At 44.3% G+C, this 13,619-nt stretch overlaps 1 protein-coding gene across 1 annotated transcript in view; it reads left to right on the top strand.

Moving 5' to 3' along the window:
• The window catches only part of MAP3K5 (mitogen-activated protein kinase kinase kinase 5), a 223,629-nt gene that overhangs the window by 171,084 nt on the left and 38,926 nt on the right, over nt 1–13,619 (top strand). The window contains exons 19-21 of the mRNA XM_040965413.1: nt 3,952–4,109; nt 6,474–6,651; nt 7,461–7,481. Coding sequence (XP_040821347.1) covers nt 3,952–4,109; nt 6,474–6,651; nt 7,461–7,481 — 357 coding nt within the window. The remainder of the gene's footprint in view (nt 1–3,951; nt 4,110–6,473; nt 6,652–7,460; nt 7,482–13,619) is intronic.

Raw genomic sequence — 13,619 nt, 5'->3', positions numbered from 1 at the left:
CCACTAAAGCTTATTTTCTTTCCTAATTCTCAATTTTGCTATCTGTTTTCTGTCATTATATTACTCCTAGTTGGCCTACAACCACTGTACACAGATAGTTTAGAAAAACTAACACTGGCTTGTCTGGACCTGGTTGTGATTCTTCCTCATTCTGTGATCACTTCGCAGTTGGACTCTATGCGAGCTATTTATTCTCTGTAGTTTCTCACCCTTTTCCACAATATAAATAACCAGCAGGATTTTACTTCACAAAGAGGAAGTGACTCACCCACTCAGGAGGCCACCAGGCGGGGAGCTTTTCTGAGGAATTAGTCAACCCAGCCCCTAGGCTGCCTCTGTCCCAGGCTCCCCAGAGGGCGGAGCCCAAGTGAGTTCCACAAAGGTAATGGTAGCCAAGAGGAAGTTGAGGCTGCAATGACAGGAAGTATATCTACCCACCATCCCCTCCAAGTTCTCACCACTCCATGATGCTGATTTGCATGAAAGATTAGATTTTATTCTTATCCAGCAGAGAGACAGAAACTGGTCAAGAAGAAGAAGGAAAAAAAAAATGATCCTGGGTAATCCTTGGTTCAGCATCAGGCAGAGTGGCTGGATGTTGCCAAGGCCGCAGGAGAGCCTCTGTAGCACAGATGGGCACACTGGGAGAGAAGGACATGTGTACCAGAGGCCTCAGCATACCGGACGTGAGCGAGCTCGGGCTGTGCCCTTACCCTTGCTCTGTGTGTTCACTTTCTGCCTTCTGTGGCCATGGTGCCCTCCTGACAGCCTGGGAGGTGGCAAAGGAGAGAGAGAAAGTCTGCATCTCTGGCCCACCTGGCACCTTCCTAGTCATGAATATTTCAGAGTTCACAAGTAAAAACAGTTAGAATGTATTTTGTAAAAAAGTCAATCCCCAAATCTTAGTAACTAAAATATGCCTGCAGCTTAGCAAGGCACATTTTGTAGGAGCTACCAAAGTTTGGAAACTCCTGGGAAGAAAATGCCTACTTTCAGGGGCAGAGTATTACTTTAGTGTCTTCTGTGTGCGTGAAAGACATCTCTTTGTCCTTGGTAAAATTCCCAAAGGAGTTATAGGAAAGTAGACCACACAAGCTGTTGGCTTGTGCTTAGCTGTTGCTCTGGCATAGGAAGAGAGACCTGTCTCCTGCACTGACCTTGAGGGTTAACAGGTGAGCAGATCCATCCCCTCAACCCCAAACACCTCGCAGCACTAACTGTGCTCTTCAGTTTGCAGGTGCCTAGTGGGCCTCTCAGGAATGCAACCGAATGACACTGATCCGGTTCATTGTCTTGATTTTGCTGAGGAAAAAAGCGAGAGTGAGCACTGTTTGTGGAGTGCTGACTGTGCAGCTGGCTCAGTGCTTGCTGCCTGCCATTTGTGATCTCATTGCAGTTTGCAAATCAATCTTTATCATTAGGGATTATTATCCAAGTTTATGGGAAGGCAATTAAGATTCAAAGAAGTTGGACAACTGGCTCAGAGTCACAGAGCTAGTTAGTAATAGCACTGAGATTCAAACTAGATGCCAAATGGGATTCGTTATTTTTCTCCCTGAGCCTGTTCTTCCCACAGTCTCCCTGGGTCACTGGATGGCCACTGAAGGTATAGAATTATGTGTGGTGCCTTTTCTTACACTCCAACCCAATATATCAAGGAAGCCTGTTGGCTGTGCCTTTGTGTCCAAAATCAGACCAGAATCAGACCCCTTCCCCTGCTACCACCCATGTCTCACACTCGAAAGACCCCTTACTCTCCTTCCACATGTGCCCCCTGCTCTGTTCTCAACACCAGACTGATCCTTCGAAAATGTTAGTCAACGGGCAGGGGTTCCTGCAATAGGGAATTCCCTGCCTGACTTCCATCTCTACCCATCACAGACACTTAGGCAGTGAACCAGTGCATGGGAGACTTTTGTCTCTCCACTTCTCAAAACAAACAGAGCAAGAAAAACGTTTTAAAAAAAACTTTTGGAATGCAGATAAATAAGATTTGAGTCTGAGTTGGTGCTCCCTCTTATTTTCCATAGGCTGATGATACTTGTATCATCTTTTCCCATCTCTATAAATCATTTTGTATAAGATGGTGTTTCATGTTTTTTCAGGAAATATTGTGTAATTTATTATAGTACCTGAATTGTCCATTTTTAAAACTTCACTGTTTTTATCAGTTGAAAATCATATTTGGATGTTAATACAACTTAAATTTTTTTCATTAATCCCAGAGACAACAAGCAGGAATGGTTTTAATACACATTTTTTTAAAAAGGCCACTGGGTTTTATTTAAATCTTAAGAAAGTTATCACTTGGAGGAAGGATATAGATGAAAGAAATTATAGCAGTTTTCTACTAAGGAGAGGCTGCTGTATCGTTAGCTAAGTAAAAGACTTTCCTTCGGTAGTGTTCTGTGTTAAGCTTAGAGCGGCATATGTGGTTAGATACAAACTTAGGTGTGAACAAATATTCCCAAGTAACAATGAGGTCTGTGAGATGAAGCTGACAGGCTGACACTACTTGATAAAAACAATATACTTTCATATGCTGTGTATGAACAGCAGTTCATTTCCAGTATTCATTTGTGGGTTTCACAGGAATTGTGTGGAGGAATTTTACATAAGAGTTTTTAGCAATAAATCATGCATGAGATATTTGCGAAAGTTCTTGTCTATATTTTTCAAAATTTCCATCAGCTCGTTATGAACCAGAAAATACTGAAGTAGTTCTTTTGGCAAATGCCTCGAGAGTTGAAGTAATTCAACCTGGCATCTTGGAGGGGTTCCTGTTAGCTGATTATATCATTCGTGTGAGTATACCAGAAGCAGAGGATATGGCATTAAGATATTCCCATCCGGGCCCGGCGCGGTGGCGCAAGTGGTTAAAGGTCCTCGCCTTGCACACCCGGGATCCCATATGGGCGCCGGTTCTAATCCTGGCAGCCCCGCTTCCCTTCCAGCTCCCTGCCTGTGGCCCGGGAAAGCAGTCGAGGACGGCCCAAGGGCTTTGGGAACCTGCACCCGCGTGGGAGACCCTGAAGAGGCTCCTGGCTTCGGATCGGCATAGTATCGGCCCGTTGTGCTCACTTGGGGAGTGAATCATCGGACAGAAGATCTTCCTCTCTGTCTCTCCTCTCTGTATATCCGCCTTTCCAATGAAAAAAATAATAAAAATAAATCTTTAAAAAAAAAAAAAGATATTCCCATCCATGCTCCTGACCCCATTGCTGGACCAAGGGAAACCTCTCAAAGCCTAGAGGTTGGAATTCATCCTTTCCTTTGGTGCAGTGAAGTCACTGCAGTTGTTTACCTGGGATGAACCCAGCTAGAACAAGAAGCAGCAGATCTTGGCTCCTTGTTTAATGTTTTCCATCACACTGCTCTCTGATTTCATGCAGCCTTCTAAATCTCTTTCTGCTCTGTTCTCACCATGTCTGATGATTTGTTTCTATTGATGTCTTATGGCTTTTGATCTGTGTAACTGGTTATTCCACGTATTATAGACACGCAACAGGAGTCACGTAAACTTAGTTTACAGAATAGAGTATGCCAGAAAGTATTTGTGTTATTTTTCACAGTGGCTTTCACGATCTTGATGCTGTCATGATTAAGCAACAAGAATAGAAAGAGAACTAAGCATTCAGTTCAGGAGTTGTGAAATACGGATTTCAGAAAATAGATGTATAAGCTATTTTTTTTCCTGGAAACAGATTAGAAGTATTTATAAGAGTAGTCTTCATGTATTTGAAGAATTGATTCCAGAAAATACATATTGACAAATTCATCATGAAAACTGCTATTGCCACTGTATGCACAGCAGAAGAAATAAACTCACAAAAGGTGAAATATTAACACCTGAATCCTGTTTTTAAAGCTGTCTTACTTGTGTGGTGAAACTGGAGTTGTCGCCCATCCGTATTCTTCCGTTGAAATGGAAATATGTATGGATTTTTGCAGGCACCCTTCAATATATGGCACCAGAAATCATAGATAAAGGACCACGTGGCTACGGGAAAGCAGCAGACATCTGGTCTTTGGGCTGTACGATCATCGAGATGGCCACAGGAAAGCCCCCATTTCATGAACTGGGAGAACCACAGGCAGCCATGTTCAAGGTCACCTCTTGTATTATCTCAGAGATACATAGATAATGCTTCTTATAGCTACTGGATGTGCTAGATATGTGTCTTTTTTTGTAAGGCAAAAGGGAAGGAACCTGAGGAAGCCTAAGTTGACAGCACTTTCAAATTTGACAAGAGTCAGGGCCAGTGCCTCACTCAGAGGCTGTCTGCTGTCTGGGTTGTCTTAGGTACAGTATGGCATCTACTCTAACTTCTTTTGACCTCTTTTTCACAATATAGTATAATGAACATGCCACTATATGCAAGGTGATGTAAGCTCCTTGGAAAATAACCAGCATTTTTCCGCTGGTTCAAAATTGTTTTGGCTCATTTGGAAATTTAGTCCAGCTATTGTCTGCCTTTACTTCTCTACCATAATAGCTTGAAGGTTCCATTTTTTTGTTTTTAAAATTAGGTGTTTTTAGGGCCCAGCGCGGTGGTGCAAGTGGTTAAGGTCCTCACCTTGCACGCCCGGGATCCCATATGGGCGCCGGTTCTATCCCAGCAGCCCTGCTTCCCTTCCAGCTCCCTGCTTGTGGCCCGGGAAAGCAGTCGAGGACGGCCCAAAGCTTTGGGACCCTGCACCCATGTGGGAGACCCGGAAGAGGCTCCTGGCTTCAGATTGGCATACTGTCGGCCGTTGTGCTCACTTGGGGAGTGAATCATCGGACGGAAGATCTTCCTCTCTCTCTCCTCTCTATATATCCGCCTTTCCAATAAAAACATAATAAAAATAAATCTTTAAAAAAAATTAGGCGTTTTTAAATCTATCTTATTCTAACATATTTAGTCATCTGGCTTGTTAATTCTCCCATTAGTAATTCTCAGGAGAGTGAGACATACCTCACTGTGGCCACCACCTCTTGCAGTAGGAGGCACCTGTTACAGAAATGGACCTGAGAGAGCCCAGGAGCCAAGGTTTCAGTATCTGGGGACTGGGTGTGGCATACCTGGTTCAGCGACTCCCAAGTCAGTGGGAAATTTAAAATGGAAAACCTGGTTCCTAGAAATTAAAACTCGGGGATCTGCCCTTCTAAGGCAGAGATCTTTGGATGAGCATGGTTACTCCTCACCCTGCTGCTGGAGGCATTTCCAGTCTTTGTGCCGTTGGTGGATGGCCTCATGTGAGGGCCACGTGCTGCACACCAACAGCTTTGCACAAAGCTTGACTTGCTTTGGCTGGCGGATGATCCCTTGAGCCGGGGCTGATGCAAAGAGCCAAGCCAGAAGGAGCACTGGCAGATGCTCGGAGAGAGCCTGCCTTGGCGTAGAGAGGTGTCTTCCTCTTCTCAGCCAGTTGTCACTAGTCTTGAGGACTTTGGTCTAAATGCAGCCTTTTTACCCTCTGTATACTTGGTGATTACACAGCATGCCTTTGTTATGAGGCAGGGAACCAAGGCAGTGCATATGGTATGATATACTTGAGAGGTGAACATATACTTTACCCATGATTTGTGATGCTAGTGAAGGTGTTTGAGACTTTAGGTAAGTTACTTAACTTCCATGTTTCTTAGTTTCCTCACCTGTGAAACAGGTGGAAAAATAATACTCAGAGGAGTTTGAAGTGTGTGAGATGGTGTGTGAGATAGGAAAACACTTAGAATAGTGCGTGGCCCATGATACATGTTCCATAATTACTCTAAATAGCCATGTTATTATGTATATAATAGCTTCTATGAACTCTGTAACAATAAAGAGTTTCTTAGAAAATTTTCTCTGTGCTAAATACAATAGAACATCATTAATTTCTTTTAAGGAGAGGTAAGTTCTTAATTGCAACATTGTTTATTTTCAAATCACTTTTAATGTAGGTACATTTGAGATAGGAAAAATACAGATTGTGTGATTGGGGACAGACACAGGCTTTAATCCAGACAAATTGAGATTTAAATTCCAGATTTACCTGTTAATAACCGTGTAACTTCATCCCTTCTGAGCCCTGCTTTCCTCATTGGAGTGACAGGGATACTATTTTGTCTACTAGTTTGGAGACAGGCTTTGATGAGATTTGTAAGTGGAAAAGACCAGCACAATGCCAGGTTCATGGCTATTATGAGCAAGTCAGTGGTCTTAACTAAAAATATCTTTTTCTGTGTGCCAGTATATTGGTATCATCCAAAAATTAGAAAGACCAAACTATTCCTTCAAAATATTATGCACTTTCTGAAGCTACTTACTCAGCAGGTATCATTAGCATCGGTAATGTTATGGAGTCACTGTCCACAAGCTATAGGAAGTGTATTCACATTGAGTCCCAAGCTCACATGAGTTTGTAGAACGGGACCTTGTTGCACTTGGGAGCCTAGTGCTAGCAGTTGGAGCTCAGGTGACGCATTATGCTTCTTCCTTTAATCTTAGGTGGGAATGTTTAAAGTGCACCCCGAGATCCCGGAGTCCATGTCTGCAGAGGCGAAGGCATTCATACTGAAATGTTTTGAACCAGACCCTGACAAGAGAGCCTGTGCCAACGACTTGCTTATCGATGAGTTCTTAAAGGTTTCGAGCAAGAAGAAAAAGACACAACCTAAGCTTTCAGGTATAGAGTTGCGTAGGAAAGGATGCAGGTTCTAGTCACTAGGCTTGGGCTTTTAAGATGGAAGTATTATTTAGAAGTAAAATAATCTCTTCACCGACCTGTTTGGAAATTGATATAAACATTAGCAAAGGTTCCTAAGTGTCTGTGTTCCAGCATTGCTAACATTAGTTTCACAAGTGCCAAATGCTAATATAGTATTTTTCCATCACATGTTTCTAATAATTAAGGCACAGCATCTATACCATTCTTGCATTGCTGGCATGTAAGTGGAAGTATAGGGCCTGGCACAGTAGCCTAGTAGCTAAAGTCTTTGCCTTGCACGTGCAGGATCCCATATGGGCACTGGTTTGTGTCCCTGCAGCCCCACTTTCCATTCAACACTGTGCTTGTGGCCTGGGAGAGCGGAGGACAGCCCAAAGCCTTGGGACCCTGCACCCATGTGGGAGATCTGGAGGAGGCTTTGGGCTCCTTCCTGGTTTCAGATCAGCACAGCTCTGGTCGTTGAGGCCACTTGGGGAGTGAATCAACAGACAGAAGATTTTCCTCTCTGTCTCTCCTCTCTGTATATCTGACTTTGTAATAAAAAAGAAATGTTATGTTTTAGTAATAATTTCAGATACTCAGTTCAGAAAGAGAACAAGTAAATGACTCATTTGTTCTCATGGTTTCTGGTGTCCTATTGGATGTGATTGGACAGACTGAATGGAAAAAACGTTGATCTCATGTCACGCGTTCACTTTTTGTCGGTTTCTCAGTTTAACAGCAAACCCTGTGTGTGCTGATATTGTTGTTTTCTTTCTTCTCTACAGCTCTTTCAGCTGGATCAAATGGTGAGTTTGTTTTTGCTTTGCCCGATGAGTTAAAGTCTGGCATGTCAAGTGATACCCTATAGATGTCCCATAAATAACCTCATCTCTGCTCCTTGAAGATCTAGACATTTTTGAGAGCTAAGAATGAGTACAACTGCAAGCCTGTCTGGATTCATTCTTTTATAAATCCCTCTTCTGTCTCTTTTATGAATGTGTTTTACACTGACTCTTCCTAAAAGCAAGATGGCGACTGGTTTTGAAATGTTTGATTTGAGAGAACTCTATGCTTTCTCACCCCAAGAATTTCTTATGGAAAACAGCAGTGCCGCATAGTTGGCTCTGTTGTTGTGGGAGCTGTCCATTATGTCTTCAGTTGGTCATGCATTATTGTGCTTTTATTTTCTCAAGTTGGTTTTCATAGATCTTCATTGGAAGGTGGGTTTGCTCTAGGAAGATCAATTAGGGCATTGTAAATAATAACAAAGAGAGAATGTGGTTTGAGATTTCCCTAAGTGCTTGGTCCAATGGTACATGGGTTCTGTGAAGCATGACGGGTTTTGTCAGATGCCAAAGATAGCCTGAAGTCTGGAATATCCCAAGGAATGGGATATAGACCCATTTCCTTGCAATGCCCCTCTCCCCCAGGTTTCCTTCCTCCATTCCTTTCTCATGGACAGCCATAGCTCTGAAGGCAGCTATTGTGCTTTCAGAAGGGAGGCCCAACTATGCTCGTTTGCCTCTGAGCAGCTGGTTTCAGGTGTGATCAGATGGGCACTGACTGGAGTGGCACAGAACTCGATGCTGGTGTGCCGAGCCACTTGGTAGATCTGTGACAGGTAGCAGTTCACTTGTCTCAGCTGTCACCCTGTGCTGGTAACAATACCAACTTCACAGATTTCATTCTGAAAATAGAATAAAACGTGTCCTTAAAGAACCTTAATGCTGTGCCCAAGCAGCTCAGCCCATGAATGTTTTCTTCCCTCCACATGGCTGGGTTTTTGTTGGCAGGGAACAGATTCCCATCATAGGCACATTTAACTTCTGAGAACTCTGAGAACTCAACAAGGCATTATTTAGTGAGAGAGATGCGTGTTTGAAGCAGCAGCTCCTGAGGGTTCTCTGTGAACCTGCACTTAGGGTAAGCATGAGATGGGGTTACAAATCTGCCGAACTTTGCTCTCTCATGGCTCCCACCTGTCCTCTTCTGCTTCATGTTCAAGGTAATTCAAATGCTAGTTGGATTCTGATTTGGTTTTAGAGTGTAACCACTCTTAAAAGGAAGGGTGTTGGGTCTGACCTGGGCTCACTTGTTGCCTGGGTGGCCTTAAACATATCTCACTGCCACCTTATCTCTCTGGTGAGTTCAGTTAGACCAGCTGTTTATGGGATTGTTTGAGGAGCAAATGAGATTGGTTATGGAAAATGCTTGACCCAGTGAGTGCTTCATAAGGGCCATGTTCACGCTTCTCTATTGCCACCCATGCCTAATGGACTGATGGGAGTTGCAGACATAGTCCACAGGTCTCCTCCTTTCCCTTAGGGCCTGCCTTAGGGCTGCATTCCCCAGGATATGTTCTTTTCCCAGTGGCCCATAGTACCTGTTCTGCCCATAGTACCTGAAACATGAACTTGTGCCTGCACATGGAGCAGCCCTAAGTCTGGGTCACATGGCTATTCTGACTTTAAGCTAAAGGGATAGTGTGATGTAGATGAACATTCTCTTTTCCAGGAGGGCAAGACAAGGCAAGCTAACCTAACAAGGCATTAACCTCTCAACTGATTGTTCAGGGTTACCAAGAACCTCATCCTCCTATTAATTTGAACTTTGAACTGCAACCTCGTCTTTCTGTCTTTCTGGATGAATCAAAGCTACAGGCCTCTTCCTTCCCCAGGTCTCTTTCCAAGTCATATGCCTGTTTCTGTGGGGCCTCTAATTATCCTTGCCTTTTCCTTAAGAGGGGAGTCAAAGGTGGGGAGGGGGAACTGATGAGGCCCTCCGCAGCCTTTAGGAAGAGGTGACAGCTCAGTCTATTTTCTGTTACTTTAACAGAGTGCCAGACTGGATGATTTCTAAAACAAAAAGGGGGGAGGGGAGCAGAGGAGGAGAAGAGAGAGATGTGAATTCTGATGTCTGAGAACATGGTCCCAGCTCTGCTTGGCATCTGGTGAGGGTCTGCTTTTCTAGTGGTCCCAAGATAGCGCAGGAAAATGCATGGCATTATAGAGTTAGTAAGCCAAGTAAAGTTCCCTTTCACAGCAAAACTACTCCCTCCACCAATCCACTCAACCATGAACCATGGATGGGGCAAAAACCGCCATAACCTAATCACCTGTTACAAATCTCATGTCTTAATCCATTCCACTGGGCGATGCATTTCAAAATGAGTTTCAGTAGTGATATTAAAGCCACAGTATGTGACTTGTTTGAACCCGACAGCTCTCCCATTTTCATACACAGACCCCAAATTTAAGCAGTTTGCTTTCACAAAAACATTTGTTGTGCACAGGAAACGTGCCTGGCCCTGAATGCATAGCAGTGAGAAATACAGGGGTCCTGACATTTAAGAGCTGTGGTTCTGGTACAGGAGATGCAATAGGCAACTGACCTGTACAGAGGGAGTCACAAGTGGGGGAGAATGTGATGGGACTTGGCCAAAGTGACCTCCGGTAGAGCTTGGTGGATTAGGGAGAAGGCAGGTTTCACAGGTGGATGGGGAGTCAAAAGCCAAGTGAGGCCCTGTTAGCCTTAGTTTATGGGGGATGAAGGAAGCTTTGACAGCTTGGCCCATGCTTGAAGTGCAAGGGGAAGAGATCAAGCCAGAGGTCGCAAGCAGCTTGGGCTGCAACGTGCTGCCCGTGAAAAGCTAATAAATGCACAAAAGAGGCGTGGAAAACCAGCAGGATATATTAATCTGGTTTTATGTCATAGACCAGCATTGGGGCTATAATGCTGCGATAACATGGCAATGAACGTATTCATACTGTTCAGGGTGACCACCACCAGCCCTATGTGGGTTTCTGCTTTGATTTTCTTTTAATGTTAATGTAAAGAACACCTATGAAGGTTCTAGCCACTGTATTAGTGACACTACCATGTGGATTATGCCAATGGCTGTGAGAAGGATGACTGATGATGAGGCACTGGACACTAAGAATATAGGGTGGTGGTGGGGATGGAGTAGTAGTAGGCTAAGCCTCCACCTGTGGTGTTGACATCCCATTCGAACGCCAGTTCATGTCCCAGGTACTCAACTTTGATCCAGCTCCCTGTTTGTGGCCTGGGAAAGCAACAGAGGATGACTCAAGTCCTTGGGATCCTGTGTCTATGTGGGAGACTAAGAATAAGCTCCTGACTCCTGACTTCGGATCAGCTCAGCCCCTACCATTGCAGCAATTTGGGGAGTGAGCCAGTAGATGGAAGACATATCTCTCTGTCTCTTCTCTCTGTAGCCCTGCCTTTTGAATAAAAATAAAATAAATCTTTAAAAAAACAAGAGAATATGGAAGGGACTCAGACCACCCAGATCTACCTGGGTTGCTTGGGAGTGCCTGTCAGTTTTTCCCACAGTCTAGGGTTGCAACTTGGAATTCTGTGCTTTGAAGTAAGCCCAGATCACCGTTAAGTTCACTGAAGTATGAGAACCATTATTCAAGTTATGGGACACTGGACAATCCAGTTAGGAAGCTTTGTGCTGGGTGTGGCTTTTTTCCACAGACTGTGCTGGAGAGAGGGAGAGCCATAAAGGACCCAGGAATGCCCTCATTGTGGTGGAAGGAAACCCTCACTTTCCAACTGTTTGAAGTGCAGACTGGTTTCCTGCTGTGCATGGGGGCTCCCAGTACTCTACAGCCCACAGATTGGCCTCTCTTTGCTGCTCCTCACAGCTACCTACTTGGGTCTCTTGCTCATACCCACTACCACACCTTGCCTTTCCACATGTGTTCTTTCTCCTCTTGTACTCCTGTAAGTAGTACTTGCGCTTGTTTCCTTAAGCCAGATGCATCAGGGTCCTTTTTGAGTTCTCCTTTTCATACCCCTCACTCCAGTCCACCAGCAAGTCCTCTTATCTACCCAACAAACAAGAGATAACTACATGTTGGGTGCATAATCACATGGCTAAGAGACAGCTGACCAGTGCAGAATGAAGGTCCCTAGTTTGACATCAAATGAGGAGGGAATCGGTTCTTTGCACACAGGGCATGCAGGATATTGAAAAGTCCTAGATGGGCCTTGCTGGTGAGTACTCGGTTGCATCCTTCAGCACCTGATGAAGGGAAATACAGTGCGAGGAAGCTCACCTGCTTCCTCATCAGTGTTTAACTTTGGGGGCTTGACATCTCACAGCAATGAAAATCATGCTGTTGTCAATCAGCCGTTTTGCCCATGTGGAAATCTGTGCTCCTGAATTGCAGCAGAAGCAACGCTCTTTACATACCTTGACTTCCCCCAAAATACAAAAGATCAGTCCTGTGTTCACCCCCACATGCCCGCACTCAAACATTTCTACTCTCGGGCAATCTGTTCTTCAGCTTCAGCAAGGAAGAGCTAACTCGTTTGCAGAGTGAAAATGCCACTTGAAATGTGGGCCATGGAGTGCCAGGCCCTTGCAGTACTCCAGGCAAAAAAAGGGAGTCTCTGGTTGAGGAGACGTTGAGGCTGTGGCCTGTCCAGCTCCCTGCTTCTGTGTGTCTTCAGCCAAGCTGTTTGGACTTCTCTGTACATTTATAAAAGGCACAAGGGTGTTAAAATGTAGACTCAGCAGCTTTTTTCCTTCTTATTTTATTCTCTTTGGATGATTCAGTTCCAGAATCATTTAAGTAATAGCACATAGATCAACCATTTGTGCCTATGTCTGACAAGTAAGAGACCTTGAAACCAGGTGTCTCTGGAAGGTGTGCTATCTCCCAGGAACACCTGGGAGACAGAATCTCTCTCTCATTGTCACTATAAATGAACACAGCACTAGACGCTCCTCTAAAACCTGCTTTCCTACCTGCCCTTTAAGTGGGATGGAATGTTAGAATTTTCCTGCATGGTAGCTATGATACAACCAGGGGACAGGGTGGGTCTTACTTGCAGCAGGATTTGATTCAGGATACCACAGGATGTGGTTAGAAAACCCTCGTTAAGACTGAGCAGCAAAGAAGAGCCTTCCCCCATACGGAGCGATACATTGTCGGGAGGTGTCATTGCCTATTCTGTCAAGGGACATTTAAATGCAGAACCATCATTATGCATGTTACTCGGTAGTCTGGTACTGCTACCTGTGAAATGTTGGCTTGTCAAAAATATTTCCAGCATGTAGTTTTCTGTTCTCGAGATGATGCTTGTTTATTGTAGAGGCTTTGGGAAGATGGAAAATCACAGTCATCCAAAATAATATTTTATAGAAATAAGTACCATTAATACCATGGTGTATTTAGGTGCATAGTCACCCAGATATACATACAGCATACAACACAGCATACACACAGAATCTTCAAATAGAGAACTTTGCAACAGTTGGGAGGAAGGGAAGGAAGAAAGGAAAGGAGATGCTGTGTAGTTTGTAAATCTGAGATCTGAGATGAATGTTCTTCAGATTTGTCCATTTGTCTCAGTGATCTACTGTTACCACCCATCCTGTTCATGAACACTGATTTGTAGTTGTAGCAAAATTCTTTTAAGAATCTATTTGTGAGACTGTGCAGTGGCTTAAAAAGCCACCTCTAGTGCCAGCATCCAAAATATGCACCAGTTCAAGTCCCAGCTGCTCCATTTCCAATCCAACTCCATACAGATGTGTCTGAGAAAGCAGCAGAAGACAGCCTGAGTGCTTGGGCTTCTGCACCCATGTGGAACACCTAGAAGAAGTTCCTGGCTCCTGGCCCCTGACTTTGGTCTGGCCCAGGCCCAGCTGTTGTGGCCATTTGGGGAGTGAACCAGCAAATGGAACCTCCCTCTGTGTGTAATTTTTTCAAATAAATCTAGGGGGTAAAAGCTTGAAAAAAAGGTTGTTTTCTTGTTATTTGAAAGACAAAGAGTGATCTTCCATCTGCTGGTTCAAACCCCAGATGTCCATGGCCAGGACTGAGGCCAGGACCCAGGAAATCCATCTCCCATATAGATAGCATGAATCAACTACTTGGGGCATCACCTACTGCCCCTTGAGGTGTGCA

This window comes from Ochotona curzoniae, unplaced genomic scaffold, assembly GCF_017591425.1.
Source record: "Ochotona curzoniae isolate NIBS_2020 unplaced genomic scaffold, NIBS_Ocur_1.0 scaffold_3890, whole genome shotgun sequence".
NCBI classification, from domain to species: Eukaryota; Metazoa; Chordata; class Mammalia; order Lagomorpha; family Ochotonidae; genus Ochotona; species Ochotona curzoniae.
This window is presented reverse-complemented; position numbering and strand designations above follow the sequence as displayed.